The 22211-nt window shown below is 42.1% G+C and overlaps 1 protein-coding gene across 1 annotated transcript; it reads left to right on the top strand.

Annotated features, from left to right (window-relative positions):
* Positions 1 to 1339: 1339 nt before the first annotated feature.
* On the top strand, positions 1340 to 20341 carry LOC136676501 (Golgi phosphoprotein 3). Its single transcript, XM_066653580.1, has 4 exons — positions 1340 to 1933; positions 12362 to 12493; positions 15523 to 15637; positions 17333 to 20341. The coding sequence occupies exons 1-4, from the start codon at positions 1733 to 1735 to the stop codon at positions 17755 to 17757; spliced, it is 873 nt and encodes a 290-aa protein (XP_066509677.1). The 5' UTR covers positions 1340 to 1732; the 3' UTR covers positions 17758 to 20341.
* The last annotated feature ends 1870 nt before the right edge of the window (positions 20342 to 22211 follow it).

Below are 22211 nucleotides of genomic sequence, written 5' to 3'. Positions count from 1 at the left end.
TGTGGTCAGGGGTTTAGTGGCACTGAGCGCTCTAGCTGCTAGTGCGGAGGATAATCTTACATCATACACGGAGCTTCATCATACCAATGAGTGTTCCATCTTCGCAGGAAGAGAGACACTAGCTGGGGTCAGTGGATCATCACAATGCTTTTGAAGTTGTAATTTTAAGGGAAATTTATTACCTAGGTTATAGACACATTAATTTTTTGCATGTTCTCTGAAAGGGGGCGGCACGGTGGCGCAGCAGGTAGTGTCGCAGTTGTGGTTCGATTCCTGCTCCGGGTGACTGTGAGGAGTGTGGTGTGTTCTCCCTGTGTCTGCGTGGGTTTCCTCCGGGTGACTGTGTGTGAGGAATGTGGTGTGTTCTCTCTGTGTCTGTGTGGGTTTCCTCCGGGTGACTGTGTGTGAGGAATGTGGTGTGTTCTCTCTGTGTCTGCGTGGGTTTCCTCCGGGTGACTGTGTGAGGAATGGGGTGTGTTCTCTCTGTGTCTGCGTGGGTTTCCTCCGGGTGCTCTGGTTTCCTCCTGCAGTCCAAAAAACACACGTTGGTAGGTGGATTGGCGACTCAAAAGTGTCTGTAGGTGTGAGTGAACTGGATAAGGATTACAGATAATGAATGAATGAACGTTCTCTGGAAGCATATGGATACAGATGAAACAGTCAGTAGTTCAAACAAACACAACTATTGGTACAATAAGTGAAAACAGTTCTCCATCCACATGCTGCATTGTTTTAATTGGCCTCTCAGACCACCTTTTTTTTGTAGTAAGTAACTTTACATTGTCACCACCTCCTCCACCATCGCCATATTTGTTGCTAAAAGAAGCTTGACTCCCTCTAGTGGATGTATTTCTTGACGCCCATGGCAACCTAATGATACATAGAGGTATATGAGCATTGATTTATACGTGTTTGAAAAGGATGTACTCATTTCCACTAACTTTGGCATAACCTTTTAATGGTGTGGTGTGCATTAAATAAATATATTCTTAAATCATTCCTTTTAATTTAAAAATCATTCAGTTATTAAATCAGCTGTCTTTAAGATGTTTTCTTTTTAAATGAAAGCAGTAGTATTAAATACGCCTAATTTTTACCATAACATGAACATGAATGAATATACCCAAGCCTACAGCACACTGCATTTAAGTGTAATAACTTTATTTCCATGATATATGCCCTTTAATACTGTTTACATTTTTCAGTGTAATTGGGTTTAAACGGAATATAAGTGTATTGTTCAAACAAATAAATCATATGGAGCCTACACCGCATTTTGTACAATGTTTACAAAAAAAAAAGTATAACTCGGGGGGGTAACTTTTCCAGGATACGGGCTCTTTATTCCTGTTTATTCTCGTCTATTTAGATTGATTTTAGTGTGAAGACAAAGTCTTTGCAGATACAGTGTCCATAAACACAAACAAACCCTGAATCATTCCCATTTTCCTGTTTGTTTGCGAGCCTCCTCTTCACCTGAGAAAGGCTGGACGATGCCACATCCACATTCAGTGCTGACGCAAGCCGCGGCCGCCATGTTAGATGTTGCCCGGGGCTCGGTGAGGTATTAACGGCTGTCGGGTAGAGATTTCAGCGCCGTGTGTTTGTTCCCTGGAGGTTCTGGCGTTTGGCTCCGATTAGACCAGTGTGGTTCTGTATGTTCGGGGCCAAGTAAAGGAGGCGAGAGCGGGCTCGGAGGTGCTGTTTCGTGTGTGTTTGTTCGCAGCTCGCCATGTCTTCGTTGACCCAGCGGAGCTCAGGCCTGGTGCAGAGGCGAGGCGCCGCGGCGGCCGAGCGGGAGAAGGGCCCGGTCGGGGAGGACGACCACGAGCCCCGCCGTGAAGACCAGGAAGACGACGACGCCGCAGACTCCAAAGAAACGCGGCTTACTCTCATGGAAGAAGTTCTGCTGCTGGGCCTCAAAGACAGAGAGGTTAAACTTAAATATTTATGCCTGTGTTTGTGTTTTGTAAGGTTATACGACGAGTTAACGATAAGATAGCCTCCTGTAGCGTCCCAACATTCCGGTCCACCTTAACTGCAGTAACCGATTCACTCTAGCGCCGTAGGATTTTTGAAGCCAGATTATATGATTTCCTAAAAATAGATTATAAAGTCTGTGCTTTTACGGCATCATGAGTTGTTTTCGGTGTTATTTATGCTGAACCTGACTCCCTATTCTAATGATCCAGTCCACCTTAAATGCAGTCAATGTTAGCCGTTCCAATTTGCCTCCTCGGGATTTTACGGATTAAAGGTTGCGGGTTTATGGTTAGAAAGCCTAAGTCAAAATTTCGTTTTTGTCTATATTAAAGATTTTATATTAGATTGAGATTAGCTTCCTGTGAGGAACGGATTTTTCGTTCCACCTTAAAAGCTACAGTAGCGTCATTCTTGCACTTCAGGATTTTGGCTACGTTTGCTAAAGGAGCTGAAGTCACAGCGGACAGGACTCACTCTGGCTGTAGTACGCTAGCTATATGTTTAACTCGTCAATTTGTATCCATTATTAAGCTTAATCTAATTATCCAGTCCACCTTAAATGCAACAGACTTATCGCTAGGTAGCTCAGTTGGGGATATAAGGCGCAGTTTTGTTTATAGTTGTCAGTTCGTGCAGAAGCCGAAGTTAAGTTGTATTTGAACCGCCGCACTACTTAAGGTGGATTGGGGAATTGCAGCGCTAGGCTAACTCCTTTCCGGCTAACTTTGGCCTAAACAGCAGGTTCTTATGTTGTTGTTTATTTTTTAGTGAAATCCTTAACGGTACCAATTCTACTATCAGCCTCGAGTAGTTTAGTTTGACTGTTTATATTTAAATTAGGGAAAACCATCGATTACGTAAAAATGTATCTGATAAAAAAAAAAAGTCAGCTGTTTCCCGAAACGCCATAATTGTCAGCTGTTTGCCGAGGAACACTCATTTTTAACACTCAAAGTTAAAATAAACCTTTATATTTGATCGGTATTAGTGCATTTGTGTTGGAATAAAGCCAGTCACGTCCTCGTTTTCTGATGAGCCTTTCTCACGTTAGTATTCAGAGTCAACCGTCTCTTGATATGAGCCTAAACTGTTCTGAGTTCAGATGATTTAAGGACACAAGTGCGCTTTAAAAGAGACGTTAACACTTGTGTCCTTAACTTATCTGAACTCAGAACAGTTTAGGCTCATATCAAGAGACATTATTATAGGATACTTTGTGCTTAAAAGTGAATTACACTGTATAAACCTGCACAGTTCATGTATTAATCTGGTCATCGTCTGTATGCCTCATCCTGATCAGGGTCATGGTGGGTCCAGCACTTACTCACAGTCATTGGGGCGCAAGGCAGAAAAACACCCCACATCGGGTTCCAGTCCATCACAATTCAGTTTTTCAGATGAGAACAGAGGCATTCAGACATTAGTTTCTACTGAAACAGCACAATTTATAGAAAGAGTAATGTCTGAGACTTTTTGTGAGACATAAGATCTAGACAAAAAAAAGTTCATGATGTACTACCTTTTAACCAATAATCAGTATTGCTTGTGAAGTTCAGTGGATGTGTATGTTTACTGGTAGTCTAGTTTATATTATAAATAAACTGGCTACAGTTATGTTGTACACGGCCACACTTCTGGTTCCTTTGACCACTACTTTAAAGACATCAGTGAGTTTCTGTACATTTAATTAATCATCGCCACAGTGCTCTTAATGGCTTAATTTACATCTCAACCTTTGACTTATGCAGGTATTCCGAAAAAACAATGACTAACCCTTACAAGGACCCATTGCTCACTTTTAAAACAAGAACAATACACAATAACTATAAGAGGAAGTGCACAGCCAATTATTATTAAATAAACTCAAGTTGGAAATGCATTTTCATATGAGGAATTGTAGGTAAATTAATTGAGTAAATCCAACGTTAATGTAAATTTAGGTTTCACTTTGAGACCGTATACATCTCATTAGTTTGGATGTACTCTTGTAGATTTTGGAATATCACTACATGCCTTTTATCTGTGTAAAGGAATTTGCTGCTTTTGTGGGTTTTATTTATTTTTTTCTTTCCTCTTTCCCTGGCCACTAAACAATTGACTCCAGAGGCTTCAAATATTACATAAGACAATTTGATCCTGTTGGGCGGCACGGTGGCGCAGCAGGTTACTGTCGCAGTCACACAGCTCCAGGGACCTGGAGGTTGTGGGTTGGATTCCCGCTCCGGGTGACTGTCTGTGAGGAGTTGGTGTGTTCTCCCCGTGTCCGCGTGGGTTTCTTCCGGGTGACTGTCTGTGAGGAGTGTGGTGTGTTCTCTCTGTGTCTGCGTGGGTTTCGTCCGGGTGCTCCGGTTTCCTCCCACAGTCCAAAAACACACGTTGGTAGGTGGATTGGCGACTCAAAAGTGTCCGTAGGTGTGAGTGTGTGAGTGAATGTGTGAGTGTGTGTTGCCCTGTGTAGGACTGGCGCCCCTTCCAGGGTGTATTCCTGCCTTGCGCCCAATGATTCTAGGTAGGCTCTGGACCCACTGCGACCCTGAACTGGATAAGGGTAACAGATAATGAATTTGATCCTGTTTATATTTTCTTCTCAGAATTTGCGTTAAAATTCTTATAAAAGCACATTGTTCCTGAGTCTTACACACTTGTTTTTATTCACCCTTTATTCAGTCTTTCCTTACTAAAACCTGAAATGCCAGTTAGGGTCCTTGAGCGCAAATCTGTGCATGTGAGTGTTTTGTACTTTATCAGCAAGTGGCATGGTGTTCAGCTAAACACTGTTAAAAGGTTACACTGGCTGTCAGAAAGCTGGGGTTAAATACTGTACCTGAGAGTAATATCCTGGTTCTGCGAATCGATGCCAGAGAGAGTGATCAAAGTAAGGCATGGTAATCTGAACAGGACAAAGGTTAAATAACCAACCCTTTTCAAACAGAGACCTGCATTTCCCTTTTATTACACTTTGCCTCGCCTTAAACAAGATGGGTTTGACTTGCCTCTTAAACAAGCAACTTCATCTTCCAGAAACTTGCGTGGATTTACACAGAGCGTGTAAGACGATGTTTTCAGTCGAGTTACGTCTGTCGAGCTTTAGTTGTGTTAGTTTAATATAATGATCCACGTAGAAATGGATTGCAGAAATGGTGGTTTCATGTGTAATAACCTATTTAAATTACAGCTATGTTTATTTAGTTTAGTGCGTGTTTACATTTGGGAGGTTTGGTTGGGTTAAAACAGTCGTTTGTTCGCATTTTTTCTTTTGGTGTGGTCTACTTGCCACTGCTGTTCAAACTCATGTTTAAAATACGAACATAGAACTGACCAAAAGACTTCTACAAGGATTATCCACGGATTGAGATGTCTTCTGTGTGTTTGTTTGTTTGTTTGTCTTACACTTCATGAGCTCAAATTCTGTTAATATAGATTGGGTGGTTTTTAGATGGGGAAAGTCAACTGAGACCTATTTAAAGCCGTTACAACATCATTACAATCATGAAGTGTATGGTAATGCCACCCACAGTTGTGTGGGAACAATTTTCTTATTGCTTTGCATAACAGGAAATCTATAGTGACTGTTTGGTAACTTAATTTAAGACAAAATACAGAGGGTTAGTTGAATATGTCCTGTTTATTGTCACTAGTAGAATGTCATAAGGTCAGTGCCATTTTGTTTACATCTTTTGTTTTGGTGTTAAATACATCCATGAATCGTAGGAAATCATTTTTTAAAGCGCAGACTTCAAGCCTCACCACTGTCTTCAGTATCTGTCCTTAATGACGTGTGAGATGTAGATGTTGGACAACAACTCTTCGTTGTGAAGATGGCTACATTTAAAGACATGCTGCGTGTAGTTTATTTTAGTTTGCATGTTTATTTAATCAAAACTTAGGTTAACTTAACAACGGGAATTCCCAGTTCTGACCACTGGGTTGTTCTGCAGTGTTCTCTTGGTGCAATTGCATTTTTATGATCTATAGTCTCCCCTATGGTCACTGCTGATCCACACTCTTCATCTGATTCCCATGTGATCATCGTAATCTTCACAGTGGTCCAGCAGTGATGCAGGAACTTTGTGAAATGTCTGGAGCAACTTTGGGTTTTGTCCGTTAAATTCATGTCTATCAAGTCCTCACGTGAAGTCTTCAGGGCACTCCATTAGGTGGTGCGTAGCCTTTTAAAGGAACACTTACAGCTTCTGATTGTAATGTTTCACAGAGCTGTAATAGGGCGAATAGAGCCTCTGTGGCAGCTACAGTAGGTCCTCTTCTGGTTTACTGCACTAAGCAACTTCTGAATCATGGGGTGGGGGACTCTCGTGAGAAATGGGTAACGTTTTAGCTCATAGCTCCCAGGTGGATGGTTGCAATGCTACAAGAAGTATCTATCTCAGTATTCCTGGTATGGACATGCCACTTTTTCACATTAGACGTTGAATATGGTAAGTGCTTTTTTTTGCCGGTTGCTGTGTGGATTAAATAACTGAAGTTACAACATTATTTTATTCAATTACACACATTCCCCTGGCTCAAAATTAGCCGGCGCTCAGAGCCGTCCTATACTTTTTTTAAACTTCTCTCAATAAGTGAGTGAGAGAGTGAGAGAGGTGTTTGTTTGTGAGAGAGTGCTGGTTGTGTTTAAGTAAGCGAGCGAGGGTGAAACTGTAGCATGAATTACACTCAGCAGCAGGTAGGGGGTGCTCAGAAGATAAAGCTAATTCTTACATTGTATTACTTTAAGGGAAGTGAACTACAAACATAAAGGCATAAAGCCTTTTGTTGGAATAACAACAGAAGTTTTACTCTTCATCCAGTTGTTAACTCCTTTTCAAATTCAAAGTGGATACATGTTTTGTTGAAAGACATTGACACATTGAAGTGGTTGTAACAGCTCATTGAGGTACAACCCATAAGAGGTAGAACTTACAGACCGACTCAATTACAAAATACAGTACAGGAGGTCCTCGGGTTACGTCAGTCCAGAATTACGATGTTTTGTGGTTACGACACATCTCCCATTTACTGTATAAAGCCTTGTTTCGACTTAAGTGGTTTTGCGTCGTAAACGTCGTAACGTGAGCTTCGTGTTTGGTGTGTGCGGCGCGGCGGAGGAATACGCGGCTCGGGACCGAGGAGGATAGGTGTTAGGATAAGATCAGTGCTTACAGTATGATATTTACGTACAGTATGTACGTATGTTCTGACTTACACCGAAAATCGGTTTATGACGCGACGTAGGAACGGATCAACGTTGTAAGTCGAGGACCCCCTGTATAAGTTAAACCTTGACTTTAAATGTTTTACTCGTCCAACAATTCAAAATAGTCCAGCAAAGATTTCATTAAAACCTTTAAAACATTTGGACTTATTAATGGACAAAATAGACCTGATTTAAAAAAAAATTTTAAGATCAAGTGTATGGTGAAACCCACAGCTGTTGTCCTCCGTCCCCATCACCCCTTTCTAAGTCGTGGAGTTCAAGAACTACATTCTGTAGTGATGTATTTAAATGCAGTATTTTAGTTGGAGTGGCTTTTGTGATGAGGTACTTGTCTTCCATCTGCACCTGAGCTCCCTCACATACTTAGGACTGAATGCAATTACTTTCTCACAGAAATGTAAATTCTTCCCAAATTATTAGTAACTGTTACTGTTGCAAAAGGGGTACAAACTCTCAATGTGAATGTTGTGCTTATGAGCGTGTAATCTGTGTAAAAAGATACTGTAAACTGATTCATATTTGTCCTTAAAATCTACTCTCTGCTGATACAGGGTTACATTGAAGATGGAGACAGTCAAAACATGACACACTTCTCCTTGAGCTGTACAATGTATCACAGGGTTATAGTAAAGTTATTTAAACACTGATCCAGGCATTCTCAGGTCAGTCTGGAGATATAGCCCCTTCATCGGGGTCCTAGGTCTGCCTTGGGGCCACCACCTAGTTGGCCGTGCCAGAGGCGTCATTATCAAATGCCTGAACCACTTCACCTGGCTCTTCTCAATGTAAAAGAGCAGTGTTTCTACTGAGTTTCTCACAGATCAGGAAATTGAGCCCAGCAATCCAATGGAAAAAGCTTCTATCAACAGTCTCGCTCTTTCTGTCATTACCCAAAGTGCATGACCATAGGTGAGGGTTTGGACAGGGATCATTAGGTAAACCGAGAGCGTTGTTTTATTGCTCAGCTCCCTCTTCGTCGCTACAGTGTGGTGAAGAAACAGTATTACTGTAGCCACTGTACCTAAGCTAAGGTTGATTGGACAATCCCTGTTACATCACTCGTGAAGGAGACCACAGCGCCCTTTTCACACATGCACGGTAATCCAGAAACGTTCTGGAGTCTACCTGGAGGAGATGTATCTGTGAATGTGACCACACACAACACCCACGCCTAAAGCATGTGTGTTTTTTTCCCTCCACTGCAACAGTGCGCCAGACACAGAAAAGCTCCCACTGCACGTGTAAAAGACCACTCCGGGACATCTATGGACCCGACCTTCCAGAAGTTCTCTAGAAGTTCTAAGGAGTTTGTGTGCGAAAGAGGCACAAGATACATTAACTCCTCCAATTGACATTGTTCTCTCCTCTATTCAGTCCTTATCTGGGCGATTACCATGTCCTCAGATTTGGAGGGGCTAATTTGCATACCGGCTGTTTCACAGTCCATATGAACTGGCCTCTGGATGAAGAAACAAGAAGGACACTTTTACCTTGCAGTGTCCTGACCTCACCCAAAATATAAAAAAAAAATAACAGGCACATGTTTTATTATCCTTTTGCTGTTGAAGTGATGAAGATGATGTATGCATGTTACATTTAGGTGTTTTTTTTTAGTGTAGGGCTAATCTACCTACTAGAGTGAGCATTCAAATTCTTGGTGTAAAATATTCAAATATTGGAGATAACCACAGCCCTATAAGAATATAATTATAATATAATTCCTCTGTGGCATGAAAGAGTTTAAACAATGTCGCTACTCTACTATATCATCATGGCTGATGGTGAGTTCCATGCACAAGCTTAAGGTGGCCTTTTTTAATTTTCATAACTTGCAGTGTGTCCCAGTGGTCTTTTCTGATTTCATTTTATTTTATTTACTTTTGACAAATTTTTTACCATATCTAATTCAGAGGGCAAGTCTAGCTGCTCTGTCTCCTCATACTATTCTAAGAAGAAAAATTAAATGCAACCGTGACGTCACTGGTGGACAACAGCTGAACAACGCCGCGGTAAAACAGCTAGCTAAATAACCAACACTATTCATGACAATAGCCTTGCAATAAGCTAAACTCAAATTTAGAGGTACCGTTATTCTTGTAAATGTGATCGAAGTCGAACTCGAATTCATCCGACACTATAAACCTCCTATAAAGCTATGTAGCCGAGTATAATCTGAGCCACCGAGTTTAGCAAGTCAAGCTAACGTTAACTAACACCAACTAAAACAGGCGAAGTGAGTGTCCTTACCCTGTTTACCTCCATGTTACAGAGGCTCTTGAACACCTTTCGTTGGTGTCCTTACATGCCCATATTGTTGGAAAAGCGCCAGTGAAATGAGCTACAGATAACGGAGTGTGCGGATGGTCCTTTCCAAAGTGCCCGTTTAAAGTGGACCATTGAACAATTTAGTCCATTTTCTGGATATTTTGGGATCTTTGGGCCATTTGTGCACAGATGTCCCACTGTACATTGAATGATTGCAGCCAAAAACAACACACCTTTTCCTGATTTTGCATTAAATTAAGTGCAGCTTCTAGAGTTGTTGTCCACCATCTACGTCACAGGCAAGACGCCTATTAGAGTTTCCCAACACCGTTTGGGGGGGGGGGACCAACGGTCTTTTAAACCTTATTCCTTGAATTAGTAAGAAATAACATGTTTTCTGACGATCAATAAACACAAGTTAGGAACTCAAACTCCACTGTATTTATTTGTTTGACACTTTCATAGAGAAATCCTGATTTGTGCAATACCCCCAGGTCCCTAAATAAACATGCACATGCACTGAGGTTCTGTTTTTAAATGTGTTGTTGTGTTTAGACTTTAACACAAACACCAGGAATGTCATTTCCTCATGTCTAGAAGTCATCAAAATCCAGCTGTTTACTCTGATTTGCCATTAGTCTAATAGCTAATGAATGATAAATAAAACTGTTGTTGACATCTCTTTTTAAACTAAACACATTTTAGAGTGGCATCATGGCCTCGGGAGCAGATAATCCTCTCATTAAAGTGCCCTCCATCTCCTCCTAAAGCTCCACTGTATGTGTGAAGGGTCCGCAGCGGTGCCATGGCCTTGAAAGAAGCTTGTTGTTCCACAGTAGCTTTTTTCTGGAGTAGGTCGCTTGGCCTTCACAAAAGTAGCCTTGTTAAAGAAGACTACCGCACACTAAGCTCGCTGGTAAACATGACATCGCAGTTGTAGCGCTGGAAACCGGTGGCATTAGACATGAAAAAGGGCTTTGGAAACATTATTTCTTCTAATGCTGTTCTGTTTGCAGAACGATTGTAAGTGTAACTGTATTGCTGTGTTCCCAGAGGACAGTTCATTTGCAGCAAAACGCAGAAACAAAAAATGCCCACAAAGAAACAATCATCTGGAAAGAGGGGTTGTTATCTGTTTATGTTCATGTTATGTTTATTATCGCTTCCGTCATAACCCACTTATCTTGTAGATTACTCATTAATGGTTTGGTCCTTTTATAGCCTTAGGGCTTAGGTCTGAATCAGTTCATAAATCTCTTTGAGAATTTTCCCCTTGTTTGGTCGGTTTTCACACAGGAAGCAGTACGCCACAATGCATCACCACAAACTGAGAATGTCCTCCACCGATTGGTCAGATCTGACTGAGGCAGGACCAGGAAAGTGAACACAGGAAGAAACACCTGTGTTCTGGTCTAGTGCATGTTTCTGTGCTAGTTCTATGGTTAGCAGCTAAACTTTAACCAGTTCTCCATGTACCTGCTCTGCTGTGGCCAATACACCGAAGCCGTTTAGCTCAGATCTGCTGCATAAGTTTGGGACTAGACCGAGACCACCTCCTCTCGATGGTCTCAGTACAGTTGTTTTGGAGTGTGATTCCTTTTTTTTCTCGTGCACAAGTCAAGGGTGAAAATGAACCAGGGTTTGGTTTAATAGCACTAAAAGTGCAGGTTTAAAAGGCCCTAATATTAAAATGTTAGAACCCATAAAATCTTAATGAAAATAAAATGGTTTACTGAAATAAAACCGATGCTAATGACCAGTTTAAGTTTAATTCGAGCTTTAGATAAAGGCTGAAAGATCAGCTGTGTTTACTTTGAAAGAGTGCAGTTTTAAAATCATGTGAGCTGCTGGTTTAATTCTAGGCTGCAACATCAAGAACAATGTAATTAGTATTAAATTTGGACATTTAGCTTCTATAAGAGAGAGAGGTTTGTTGTAGGCAACCAGACACTCTGCTGTGTACATGACCTTCACTAAAACACAGTCGGACACCCTACATTTAGCGTTCAAATTTAAAGCCATGTCTGTGTTTCTGTTTGTGAAAACAGGACTGTGCCTTAATTAGAAAATAACTACAATTTTACCCAACTCATTCACCCCATTGCTGATGGCATCGTAATATCAATAAACGTGGCTAGCTTCTTATGACTAAACATGAAGTCCAAGTGACCTATGTTGTGAGATGTGTATGTGTGCCTCACTGTTTCTCTAGTTTTTCTGGCTTGAATAGGAGCCACGTTTATGAAGTAGTCAGTAAAACATTCTCTCTCTCTTTTTATTAGTTTTAAGTACACACTATTACGACAAAAAACATGTATATTAATTATATTAAATGTATGTAAGGTGGCACGGTGCTGCAGCAGGTAGTGTCGCAGTCACACAGCTCCAGGGGCCTGGAGGTTGTTGGTTCGATTCCCGCTTCGGGTGACTGTCTTTGAGAAGCGTGATGTGTTCTCCCTGTGTCTGCGTGGGTTTCCTCTGGGTGACTATCTGTGAGGCGTGTGGTGTGTTCTCCCTGTGTCTGCGTGGGTTTCCTTCGCGTGACTGTCTGTGAGGAGCGTGGTGTGTTCTCTCTGTGTCTGCGTGGGTTTCCTCCAGGTGACTGTCTGTGAGGAGTGTGGTGTGTTCTCCCTGTGTCTGTGTGGGTTTCCTCCGGGTGACTGTCTGTGAGGAGTGTGGTGTGTTCTCCCTGTGTCTGCGTGGGTTTCCTCCGGGTGGCTCTCTGTGAGGAGTGTGGTGTGTTCTCCCTGTGTGTGTTTAAAAATTATGACGACATTATTGCAAACAGTTCGATATGGAACAGCACTAATAAATATATATATAACATATATGTGTGTGTGTGTGTGTGTGTGTTTCTTACACTGTTTTCTGATGTATTTTCTCTGTCTCTCTGCTTAGGGCTACACTTCCTTCTGGAATGACTGCATTTCATCAGGACTGAGAGGTTGCATGCTCATTGAGCTGGCTTTACGGGGGAGGCTGCAGCTGGAGGCCTGTGGCATGAGAAGAAAAAGCCTGCTCGCCAGGAAGGTGGGACTGTGTTTATTGCCAGACAGCCAACTCACTGTAAACATGAAGCAGCTTGTGTCCTCGGCCTGTGTCCAGCACGCTCTAGATGCCTTTCCTTCTCTCGCCTTGTCCTGTTCACTTCTATTCACACCAACCTCACAACTAATGTAGTTCCTGCCATTATCCGTTAAGGGTTGGTTAACAGTACAGTAAGTTCCTGAGATGTTTCTGATTGGAGGTAAAGGGAGTTCTGGTTTAATAGTAGAGTGCTGGAAGGACCTTGGCCTGACATTGTCAGTAAAAGTGTGAGTATAGAACAGATACAAAACTCTGGAAAATTCCCCCTGTGCAGACTCTCATCTGTGAAAGTGGTTTGTCAGCAGATGACCTCTCAAGATGAACGGAGGCATTTCTAGAGTTCAGAGCTCACACAAGGAAATGATTTTATGAAGAAGATGAATATTTGTAATCAGTTGTATATCACACTGGTAGAGTCACTGCCAGACGGTGCCTGCGGCACTGCACGAAACACCTTAAGTTTTCCCCTTAAATATGACACTTAAGGCTTCACTTCTCCATCGCTGAGGGATTTACTTATGGGTGTTGCACAGAGTCCCTTAAAAGATTTCCTTAAGAAAGGAAGTGTGGTAAGGGATTTACTGCACTTCCAGGAAAAATGGAAGAAAAAACAAGACAAATTGGTCAGAGCAGGAAAAGCTAGTACAGTGGAACCTCTACTAACGAACTTTCCAAGATACAAACAAGGCATTTGAATATTTTTTGCCTCCACCAACGAACCATGACTCTAGAAACGAACCCGAGCCGGCGGCTGGAAATGGCCACTGACCCCAATAGGCGAGTCTCCCAGCGCCCAGACTTGAGTGAGCTTTTAAGATTAGCAAATTGTAGCTTTAGCAATTTAGCATTAGTGTAAATAGCAGACATCGAAATTCGTGCTAAGTTAATCCGTATCTACGCTTCGTCTCCCCACATTCACCACCTACTCTTCGTTATTCCACCCCCCCACCCCCACCTCCCGTCATACAGCCAGTGCCTATGTTACTGCTCCAGCCAGTCATCACGTCTTCGATATGTAACCACTTAAAACTTTATTATTTCTTTTTATTACTGTTACCACTGTATTTCTTTATTTTTAGTAACGCTACATGTATTTTTTTACTAATTTGAGATTGTTGTAAACATATATCAGTGCAAAAATTTTTATTGACATGACATACCTCGCCTATTACTGACGAGAAAGGATCCCGTAGCATAAAATCGGAGAGCAATCATTAGCTGCATCGCAGCAGGAAGAGCTCAGCTGAGGAAACTAGCGTGAGGAAACAAATCATGGATTGACTGCCGATCAAATCTGTCATTTAAAATGAACTGTTCATCATTAAGCGTATCCAGTGGGTTCTCCCTGTTTGTTTATCGCCATAAACTCAGACATGTTCAACGAACTTTAAGGCGTTCCTTAAGGGATAAGACAAAGATATGGGGAAAAAAAACTTTAAGGAAAAGGGTTGGGGGGGGGGGGTTTGTGCAACCGATTTTATTTTAAAGAAACTTGGACGTGTTTTGTGCAAGTGGCCCCTGGATCCTGGGGTTGTAGTTTCGATCCCCGACTTGGGTCTGTGTCCCATTGCCTGTGAGGAAATTAGTGTGTTCTTCTTGTGTGGGATTTTCTGTGTGCTCCTGTGTTCTCCCACAGTCCAGACATGTTAGTAGGCCGATTGGATGATTTAGATTGTCCACAGACTCGATGAGTGTGTGATACCCCTGTGATGGACCGGTGTGTTCCTGTCTTGCGCCCAATGTTTCCAGGTGAACTCCTGACCCGATGTGACCCTGATCTTTATGAAGGGATTATAAGGAAGATGAGTGAATGAGACACGTCGAATGAGACATGAGTCATTCAAAGTCAACAGCTTCTACACTTCTGTAAAGGCTCTAAAGTAGATGTTAGAATATTCAACTGTGGAGATTGATTGCACACAACCACAAGAGCATAAGTAATGTCAGCTTCTGAGGTTGGATTATTAGAAACAGCATTTCGGTTCATTCTGAAAATACTAGATGCAGCTCTATCTCTTCGGATGAACAGACCACAGCCCTTCAGCCTTTAGCATTCTCCCTTATTAAACACACCTGATTCAGCATTCTGGGTAGAAGAGGGACCCTCATTTCTACAGGAATTTGGCATTCCAAAATTTGACTACTCTAATAAATGGAATAATTTAGTTCTATGCACTGCTCAGACACAAGAGGGCAATGTTTGATTTTTATGGGCTCATGGGCTTTCCATACAGAGCGTTTATAAAGTACTACGTTCTTTGCTCATTAGGTTATAGTCTATTGAATAAATAAAATTAATATTATGATTATCGTAGTAATATAATGCGTAAGATTTACGTAATGACGTCCTGCAGATACAGGTAATATGGCGTACATTCATTACGTGAGTCATTTAGGCACAGCGACATGTACAGTGGAAATTTGTGTTCAGAATTTCCTCCATGAGAGGAGTGACTTCAGTCATGTTAAATAGCAATGTTCTAAATATTTTTATACAGTGTCAGAATCTTGGAAAGTTACGGTTGCTCATAAAATAAGCAAATGTTTACACATTTATTTGTTGTTATTTCTCCAGTTTGAAATTGTTAGATTTGTACTAAAATAAAATGTAACTAAAAGAAAGAAGAAATTAAGTCTATTATTAATTTAATATAATTCACGTTGCTATAAAATTTTTGTTGTAGTAGTGTGTTCTTGAAATGAATAAAATTATTCTCAGTGTTTTTTTACATATCACCGATAATATAGTGATTGCCTAAGAGACCTGACGTATCATGATATTGTTTTAGGGCCATATCGCCCACACCTAGTCGAGAGTAAAGTTAAATGGTGTTTACAGTTATACCTCAATATCGTTCGTACAATAATTGCCTACGAGAAAAATGCACATGCCATGAACAGGACAAAGCAAATAAGGGTGGGCGTTCTTTTAAGAAGTGAATTATCGTTGTATTTTTATTTTGTTTTTACAGGTCATATGTAAATCTGATGCTCCAACCGGAGACGTGCTGTTGGACGAGGCTTTGAAACACATTAAAGAGACCCAGCCCCCAGAGACTGTACAGAGTTGGATTGAACTCCTTAGTGGTGAGAACGTTATTGTTATCGTCATAACTTGGACTGAGGATTGTTCTCACGACTGTCGGCCTTTTGCACTGAAAAGTGGTTGTAGGTTTTTGGAAGTGGAACCCAATTTTGTTATAGGTTTATTTTAATAATAAATTAAAGATTTACACTTCTTAATAATGTATTGTGAAGCAGAGTTCCACAATATCTAATTTTTCCTTGTTGCACGTACTGTATTAGGGCTGGACAATAATTCAATATCAATATACATCGCAATATAAAATGTTTCAATAACAATAATGGGATTTTATAAACATTTTCAATATTTTAATGCACATTTTTTACAGCATCTGTCACTGACTGATGGTCATTACAAGGAGCTGCTGTCAGCTTTAAAGTTACTTTAAAAATATTATTATTGACAAAGCCCAGAGGGTGTTGTTTGAAGGTGCTTTCAGTTCCTGGCAGTTTTTCTGTGGCTTTTTTTTATTGTTCATATCGATATCGATGAAGGAATATATCGTGATATAAATTTTGCCCGTATCGTCCAGCTCTAGCTTGGTTTTTTTTTTTTTTTTTTTTTTTTTTTTTTTTTTTTTTTTTTAATGCAATGAAGCACATACTCAAAAGCCCTGCCACATCCAGAGTTTATTAATATGTTCACCTTTTTAATCACAACGTGGTATGGGAAGAATTAAGAATGAAGAGCCAGATTCAGACTTGCTCTTATCCAAGCTGCTGATTTAAAGGTCCAGTCCTGGCAGACACAGAGGCTATGAGCTCAGCAGGAAGTTGCTCAGTGTGGGGAGCTAAAGGGTCAGAGACTGAGATCAAAGAGTCTGGGAGAAGGAGCTGCCATCTTTGTTTAAAAAAAAAAGTGTTTTAAAAATCTGCTCAGGATTAGAGCAGAACCCATGAATGGCAGTAAACCCACAGTGTTTTAATCAAAGAAATATCTCTCCTGATGATTTTTTTATTTATTTTTATTCAATAAAATAGTTATAAACAGTTTATATTATTTTAAGTTGTCAAGCAAATTGTATTGGATGTATATCACATGAAAATGGTACCAAACGGTTTGGAAAAGGCTAGTTTCATCTGCTCATACAGCTTTAAAAATATTGAAAAAATCACAGAGTATGTGATATGAAAAAACTCCTACGCACATCAATTTAGGAATCTGGAGCCCACCAACCTACAAACTGTGAAACAAGTCCACCCAGTCTTTCTTTTTAGTGGTCTGAAAACATTAGATAAAACAAGCCAGTCTGATTTTTGTACTGCATCTTACATCGAGTGCAGACATTTTAGAATTGTCCCGCCTCCTCATCTGAGCTTCTCCAATCACGGCGCTGGACCCTCATTTACGTAAGAGTGTGAAGACGAGGTTAAATGAGGTATAACAGATAAAAGGAGCTTGGACAAATAAGAGCACAGCGTAAAAATAGAGTAAACAAGAATGGAGAAGAAAAAAGAAGCGAGCAAAAACGGCTCTTCACTGCTGTGCTCTCGGACAATTATCGTTTGGATGCAAAAACATCCTGTTACGCTGAACCTACCTTTTAGGGCTAATATAAAGCTTCAAACATGTGCATGAATTTTTGGGCTTTATACGCCCCATCCACGTTTAACTGGGCTCTCGATCGTAAATTGTGTTCTTGTGCTTGTTCAGTGTGGACGCCAAATGAACTGATTGTGGTTCTGATTTTCCCAAAGGTGAGACGTGGAACCCGCTGAAGCTCCACTATCAGCTGCGGAACGTGCGTGAGCGTCTGGCAAAGAACTTAGTGGAGAAAGGCGTGCTCACCACAGAGAAACAGAACTTCCTCCTCTTTGACATGACCACGCACCCACTGACCAACAACAACATCAAGCAGCGACTCATCAAGAAGGTGCAGGAGGCCGTTCTGGACAAGTGGGTGAACGACCCTCACCGCATGGATAAACGCCTGCTGGCCCTCATCTTCCTGGCCCACTCTTCGGACGTGCTGGAGAACGCTTTCGCCCCGCTGCTGGACGACCAGTACGACCTGGCCATGAAGAGGGTACGGCAGCTCTTGGACCTGGAGCCCGAGGGCGAGAGCATGAAGGCCAACGCCAACGAGCTGCTCTGGGCCGTGGTGGCCGCCTTCACCAAATGAGGAGAGTAGAGCTGGGAAAGCACTAACAAAAGTGAAATGAAAATAACAACGGAAAACAATGACTTTTTGACTGGTTACTGAAACAAATGCAGAAAGGGTTGTTCCCGTGTATCAGATATAGACGATAACTCTGCAGAACTGTCTCCGTTTCTTTTTCTTTTCCCCCTCCTCCTCCTCCTCGTCCCCCTTCCCTTGCTGATAACTTGCTTCCCTTCTGCGTTCTGTGCAAGACCTGTCATTGCATTGCTCACAGTCTTGGTGGGGGCCAAGGAAGGCGTGTCCCGTTGTTGATTTTTTTTTTTTTTTTCTTTTTTTTTTCTTTTTCTTTTTCTTTTTTTTTAATATATATATATCTCCCTAATTCTTTTTGCTTTCATTTTTATTTGTTCGGTTGAATGCATGGGGCTTCTTCTCAGTCTGAGCTGTCTGTCTGAACATGTACTGCAGGAGCAATCTTTATCCTCTGCGTATCTGGACAAGTGGGCTCTTTGATTTATTTCCTTACTCTTAATGAGAAAAGACTACCCTGAGTGGTGCCATGAGTTGGGTTCTCTTTATATTAGTGCAGAAATGCAGGGAGTGGTAACTAAGATACAGTTCTGCCCATTTTTATTGAAAATGTCGTTTATTATTATTATTGTTTGAATCAACTTCACATCCCCAGAGTTTGAGAATTTGTGTTGTACAACGTCAAGAGAGAGAAACACACCCTCCCTGAGAACTGTTCACCAAGAAAACTGGAGTCTGCGTACGGTGAGACTGTGACGGAGAAGAAAAACTCAAGTGTGTGCGCTGAATGGTTTCAAGATCACTGTTCCATAACCAGTTTTGATGGTCTCAGTTTGGCCCAGCGATGGAGAAAATTGGAGATCCTGTGAAACTGAATACTCCCATTTGGGAACACAGTTTAGCTGCAGTCCTGCAGCTTTATCAGTTTAATGGCAGTAATGGCCCTTTTCAGTTAAAGTCACAGTACTACACTTCCATGTCTTTGCTCACTCATGAAGCATCCATCTGAGAGGCGAAGGGATTTACGTTTTGAAGGAACCAGGCTCGTGGGGTTCTGTCCGAAGGTTAATGAAAATAATAAACCAAGGGAGATGTGGTACAATGTGTCGTCTTCATGAATTGTTCCCAACGATGGACCAGTTCCGACAGAACAGCCTTCTCCCTGAGGTTTTGTTTGTGAACAGTAGCATTACAGGTTTATCTTCTGCTCTCCATGAACACCTCACTAAACACCGTTGAGCTCTACCTCTCAGACCCTTTCACCCTCTTTGCTTTTCAATGGCCTTGAATTGATTTCCCCACTTCACTGCTGTTACTCTACAGCTTCCCTACAGTAAGGTCAAACAGCCCCAGTTCTGTACTTCTATGTGCCTGAAGTTGGTTACAGGACTTGGTAACCTCCAAGTTACAACACGTACTGTAGCTAGTCCTCGATGTGACGGCATGGCGTTCACGAATAATCAAGTGAAGTAAAAACTAAACCTTAATGCTTTGGCGCTTAGAGGTGAACCTTGTTTGATTTACAGCCCTAAGGAGAACGTGAGGGACGTAGGCTTTTCATTTATTTTCCATCCTTTTACTGGCGTTCTGCGAAGAAGGGAATTCTGTTTCACTTTCATGTGCAAATGTTGGTGGTTCCACACGGGAGCGCCCTCCGCACACTGATTACCTTAACAACACTGTCTTCCTTCAGACAGGAGCTCCACCCATCTGTTAAAGTCTGTAGATCTGCGTTACGTTCGTCATGTTTTCAGACTCTAAGGTTTTGTAGGACCTCGGAGAGGAGTCTAAACGGCAGGTGACGAGAATAAGAAGTTGAGTTGATGCATATTTGATTGTGGAAAGAGGTGACCTATATAACATTTTTGCTACTTCTCCCCGAGTTCTTTATGTATTCCTCTGTTGAAATTTGATTAATGAATAATGAAAAATAAAATCTCAAAAGACCGTTTTAATCAAATGTGACTCACGCACAGTTTCCTCGTGTGGTTAACTCTTGTGAATTTGTCTGGTGTTTGTTTTGTGTGTTATTTTTCCGTTGGTTTGGAAGGTGTGAAAGGAGGCGTGGCATTTGGAGAATGCGTTAACATCACATTCCGGCTTTTTCTGTACATAACTTCTTTTATTATTTACACGGCTTCCTTGCTAAGTAGCAAACGTCTGCTTTCATGCTTGCATCGTGTGTGTGAGCGGAGGCAACACTTGGAACGCTTTTTATTTGTGCGATCAGAGTCTACTGAGGATGCATTTGACTAGCCATCACTTTTTCTTTTTTCTTTCAAAGTCCATGTTGCATGACATTTTTAAAAATTCTGTCGTCGATTTATTGGTTTTTACTCATCTTCACGGCATTGATTTGCTTGCTTCTCCATTGTTTCTTTACTTTGATTTGTTGGTTTATGTGTAATGCTTGCCTCGCAGTAGCTAGATCCTCCTGTCCCTGTGCATAGCAAAGGTTTTGGGAAAAGAAAACTGAAATCATGTGTAGCTGTAGACGTCACAATGAAGGGACCCATAATCTGTACACGTTCTTCTTACCAAATAAACTAAGGTATCAGAAGTGCCTCAAAACTCATTCATCTGTCATTTATTTTTGTGTGAGATGTGTTTACGTAAGGCATGCTTTTGCCCTCCCCCTATGTATTTATATCTGGATGGATTTATGTAGACTCCAAAGGTAATAATTCGCCATATCAGTTACCATCACCTTTGTTGTTTTATGGCCGATCTTCAAGCCGAAGCAGCCGGTTTGCTTGTTTTTGTGGTTTGCTTTTTAACACAAATGTAAATGTGCTTTTATTGCCATTACACAGCGTACAACAAATAGGCCCCTCTGCATTTAACTCACCTGTGTTAGTAAACACACCAATACACACACACAGTAGTTCACTAGGGGAAGTGAGCACACACCCAAAGCAGCTGGCAGCCATCCCAGTACTCGGGGTAGTTGGAAAGTAGGCGCCTTGATCAGTGCTGTTCCTTCACTTCCCCCGCCCCCAACTTTCCTGTTGCAACAAGTGACCCTTCAGTTCCAAGCATGCCCTCTAAGCATTAGGCCACGGCAAAATGGAAACGTAATATATGTTATAGTTATATATAGCTGCAGGTTAGTGTCACAGTCGCACAGCTCCAGCGTCCTGGAGGTTGTGGGTTCGAGTCCCGCTCTGGTGACTGTCAGTGAGTGTGGTGTGTTCTCTCTGTGTCTGCGTGGGTTTCCTCCGGGTGACTGTGAGGAGTGTGGTGTGTTCTCTCTGTGTCTGCGTGGGTTTCCTCCAGGTGACTGTCTGTAAGGAGTGTGGTGTGTTCTCCCTCTGTCTGCGTGGGTTTGCTCCTGGGGACTGTCTGTGAGGAGTGTGGTGTGTTCTCCCTGTGTCTGTGTGGGTTTCCTCCGGGGGACTGTCTGTGAGGAGTGTGGTGTGTTCTCTCTGTGTCTGCGTGGGTTTGCTCCTGGGGACTGTCTGTGAGGAGTGTGGTGTGTTCTCCCAGTGTCTGCGTGGGTTTCCTCCGGGGGACTGTCTGTAAGGAGTGTGGTGTGTTCTCCCTCTGTCTGTGTGGGTTTCCTCCAGGTGACTGTCTGTGAGGAGAGTGGTGTGTTCAGCCTGTGTCTGCGTGGATTTCCTCCGGGTGACTGTGAGGAGTGTGGTGTGTTCTCTCTGTGTCTGCGTGGGTTTCCTCCAGGTGACTGTCTGTGAGGAGTGTGGTGTGTTCTCCCCATCTCTGTGTGGGTTTCCTCCAGATGACTGTCTGTGAGGAGTGTGGTGTGTTCTCCCTCTGTCTGTCTTAGGTTCAGCAATTTCATATCTACATTTACTGTGACTCCATGTGTTGTATTTTGTAATCAGTTCTTTAACAGGGGTTGTGTAAGCAAAGTTCACCCCTTAACGGAAGTCTCACGTTATTGGGAAATCACTTCAGCAATTCCTTGTAGTTTTAAATTACCTCAGAGTCAGGACCTCGGATTTACATCTAATCTGAAGGACAGCACCAACTGTTCAGTGTAGTGTCCCTGTCAGTGCACCCAGGCATTGGGATCCACACAGACCACAGGGAGAGTGCCCATCAGCAACACTTCCAGCAGTCACCTAAGCTTTCCTTGGAGGTCTCCCGTCCAAGCACTGGCCCGAACCTGCTTACCATCAGTGGATTTGCATATTGTGGTGTTCAGACGTTGGCTCGCTGTGTAGTCCTCCTTGTCAAAATCAACTGAACATTGTGTCAGTAATTTGCCGGCAGTTTTGTCCCTGTGCCCTGGCTGCGTCTGGGCTCTGTGGGCACTAGCTGCAGCCGGTTGTGAAAGTGTGCTGCCAGCCAATGCTTTCTTCTGCATGGAGCTCTGCCACACACCTGGAAGTTGTTAGTGTTGAATGAACTGACCCACGTGGCTGTCTCACTGATCCACTCTCCCCGCCACTGCCTGGCTGCGGTTAGGCCTGAGGCACAAGGCA

The sequence above is a fragment of the Hoplias malabaricus genome, chromosome X2 (assembly GCF_029633855.1).
Source record: "Hoplias malabaricus isolate fHopMal1 chromosome X2, fHopMal1.hap1, whole genome shotgun sequence".
Classification (NCBI taxonomy): domain Eukaryota; kingdom Metazoa; phylum Chordata; class Actinopteri; order Characiformes; family Erythrinidae; genus Hoplias; species Hoplias malabaricus.
This window is presented reverse-complemented; position numbering and strand designations above follow the sequence as displayed.

Coding starts and splice junctions, on each gene's coding strand:
- LOC136676501 (XM_066653580.1), top strand. CDS start 1,733: ATGTCTTCGTTGACCCAGCGGAGCTCAGGCCTGGTGCAGAGGCGAGGC. Junction 12,494..15,522: donor AAAGCCTGCTCGCCAGGAAG/GTGGGACTGTGT, acceptor TTGTTTTTACAG/GTCATATGTAAATCTGATGC. Junction 15,638..17,332: donor TTGGATTGAACTCCTTAGTG/GTGAGAACGTTA, acceptor ATTTTCCCAAAG/GTGAGACGTGGAACCCGCTG.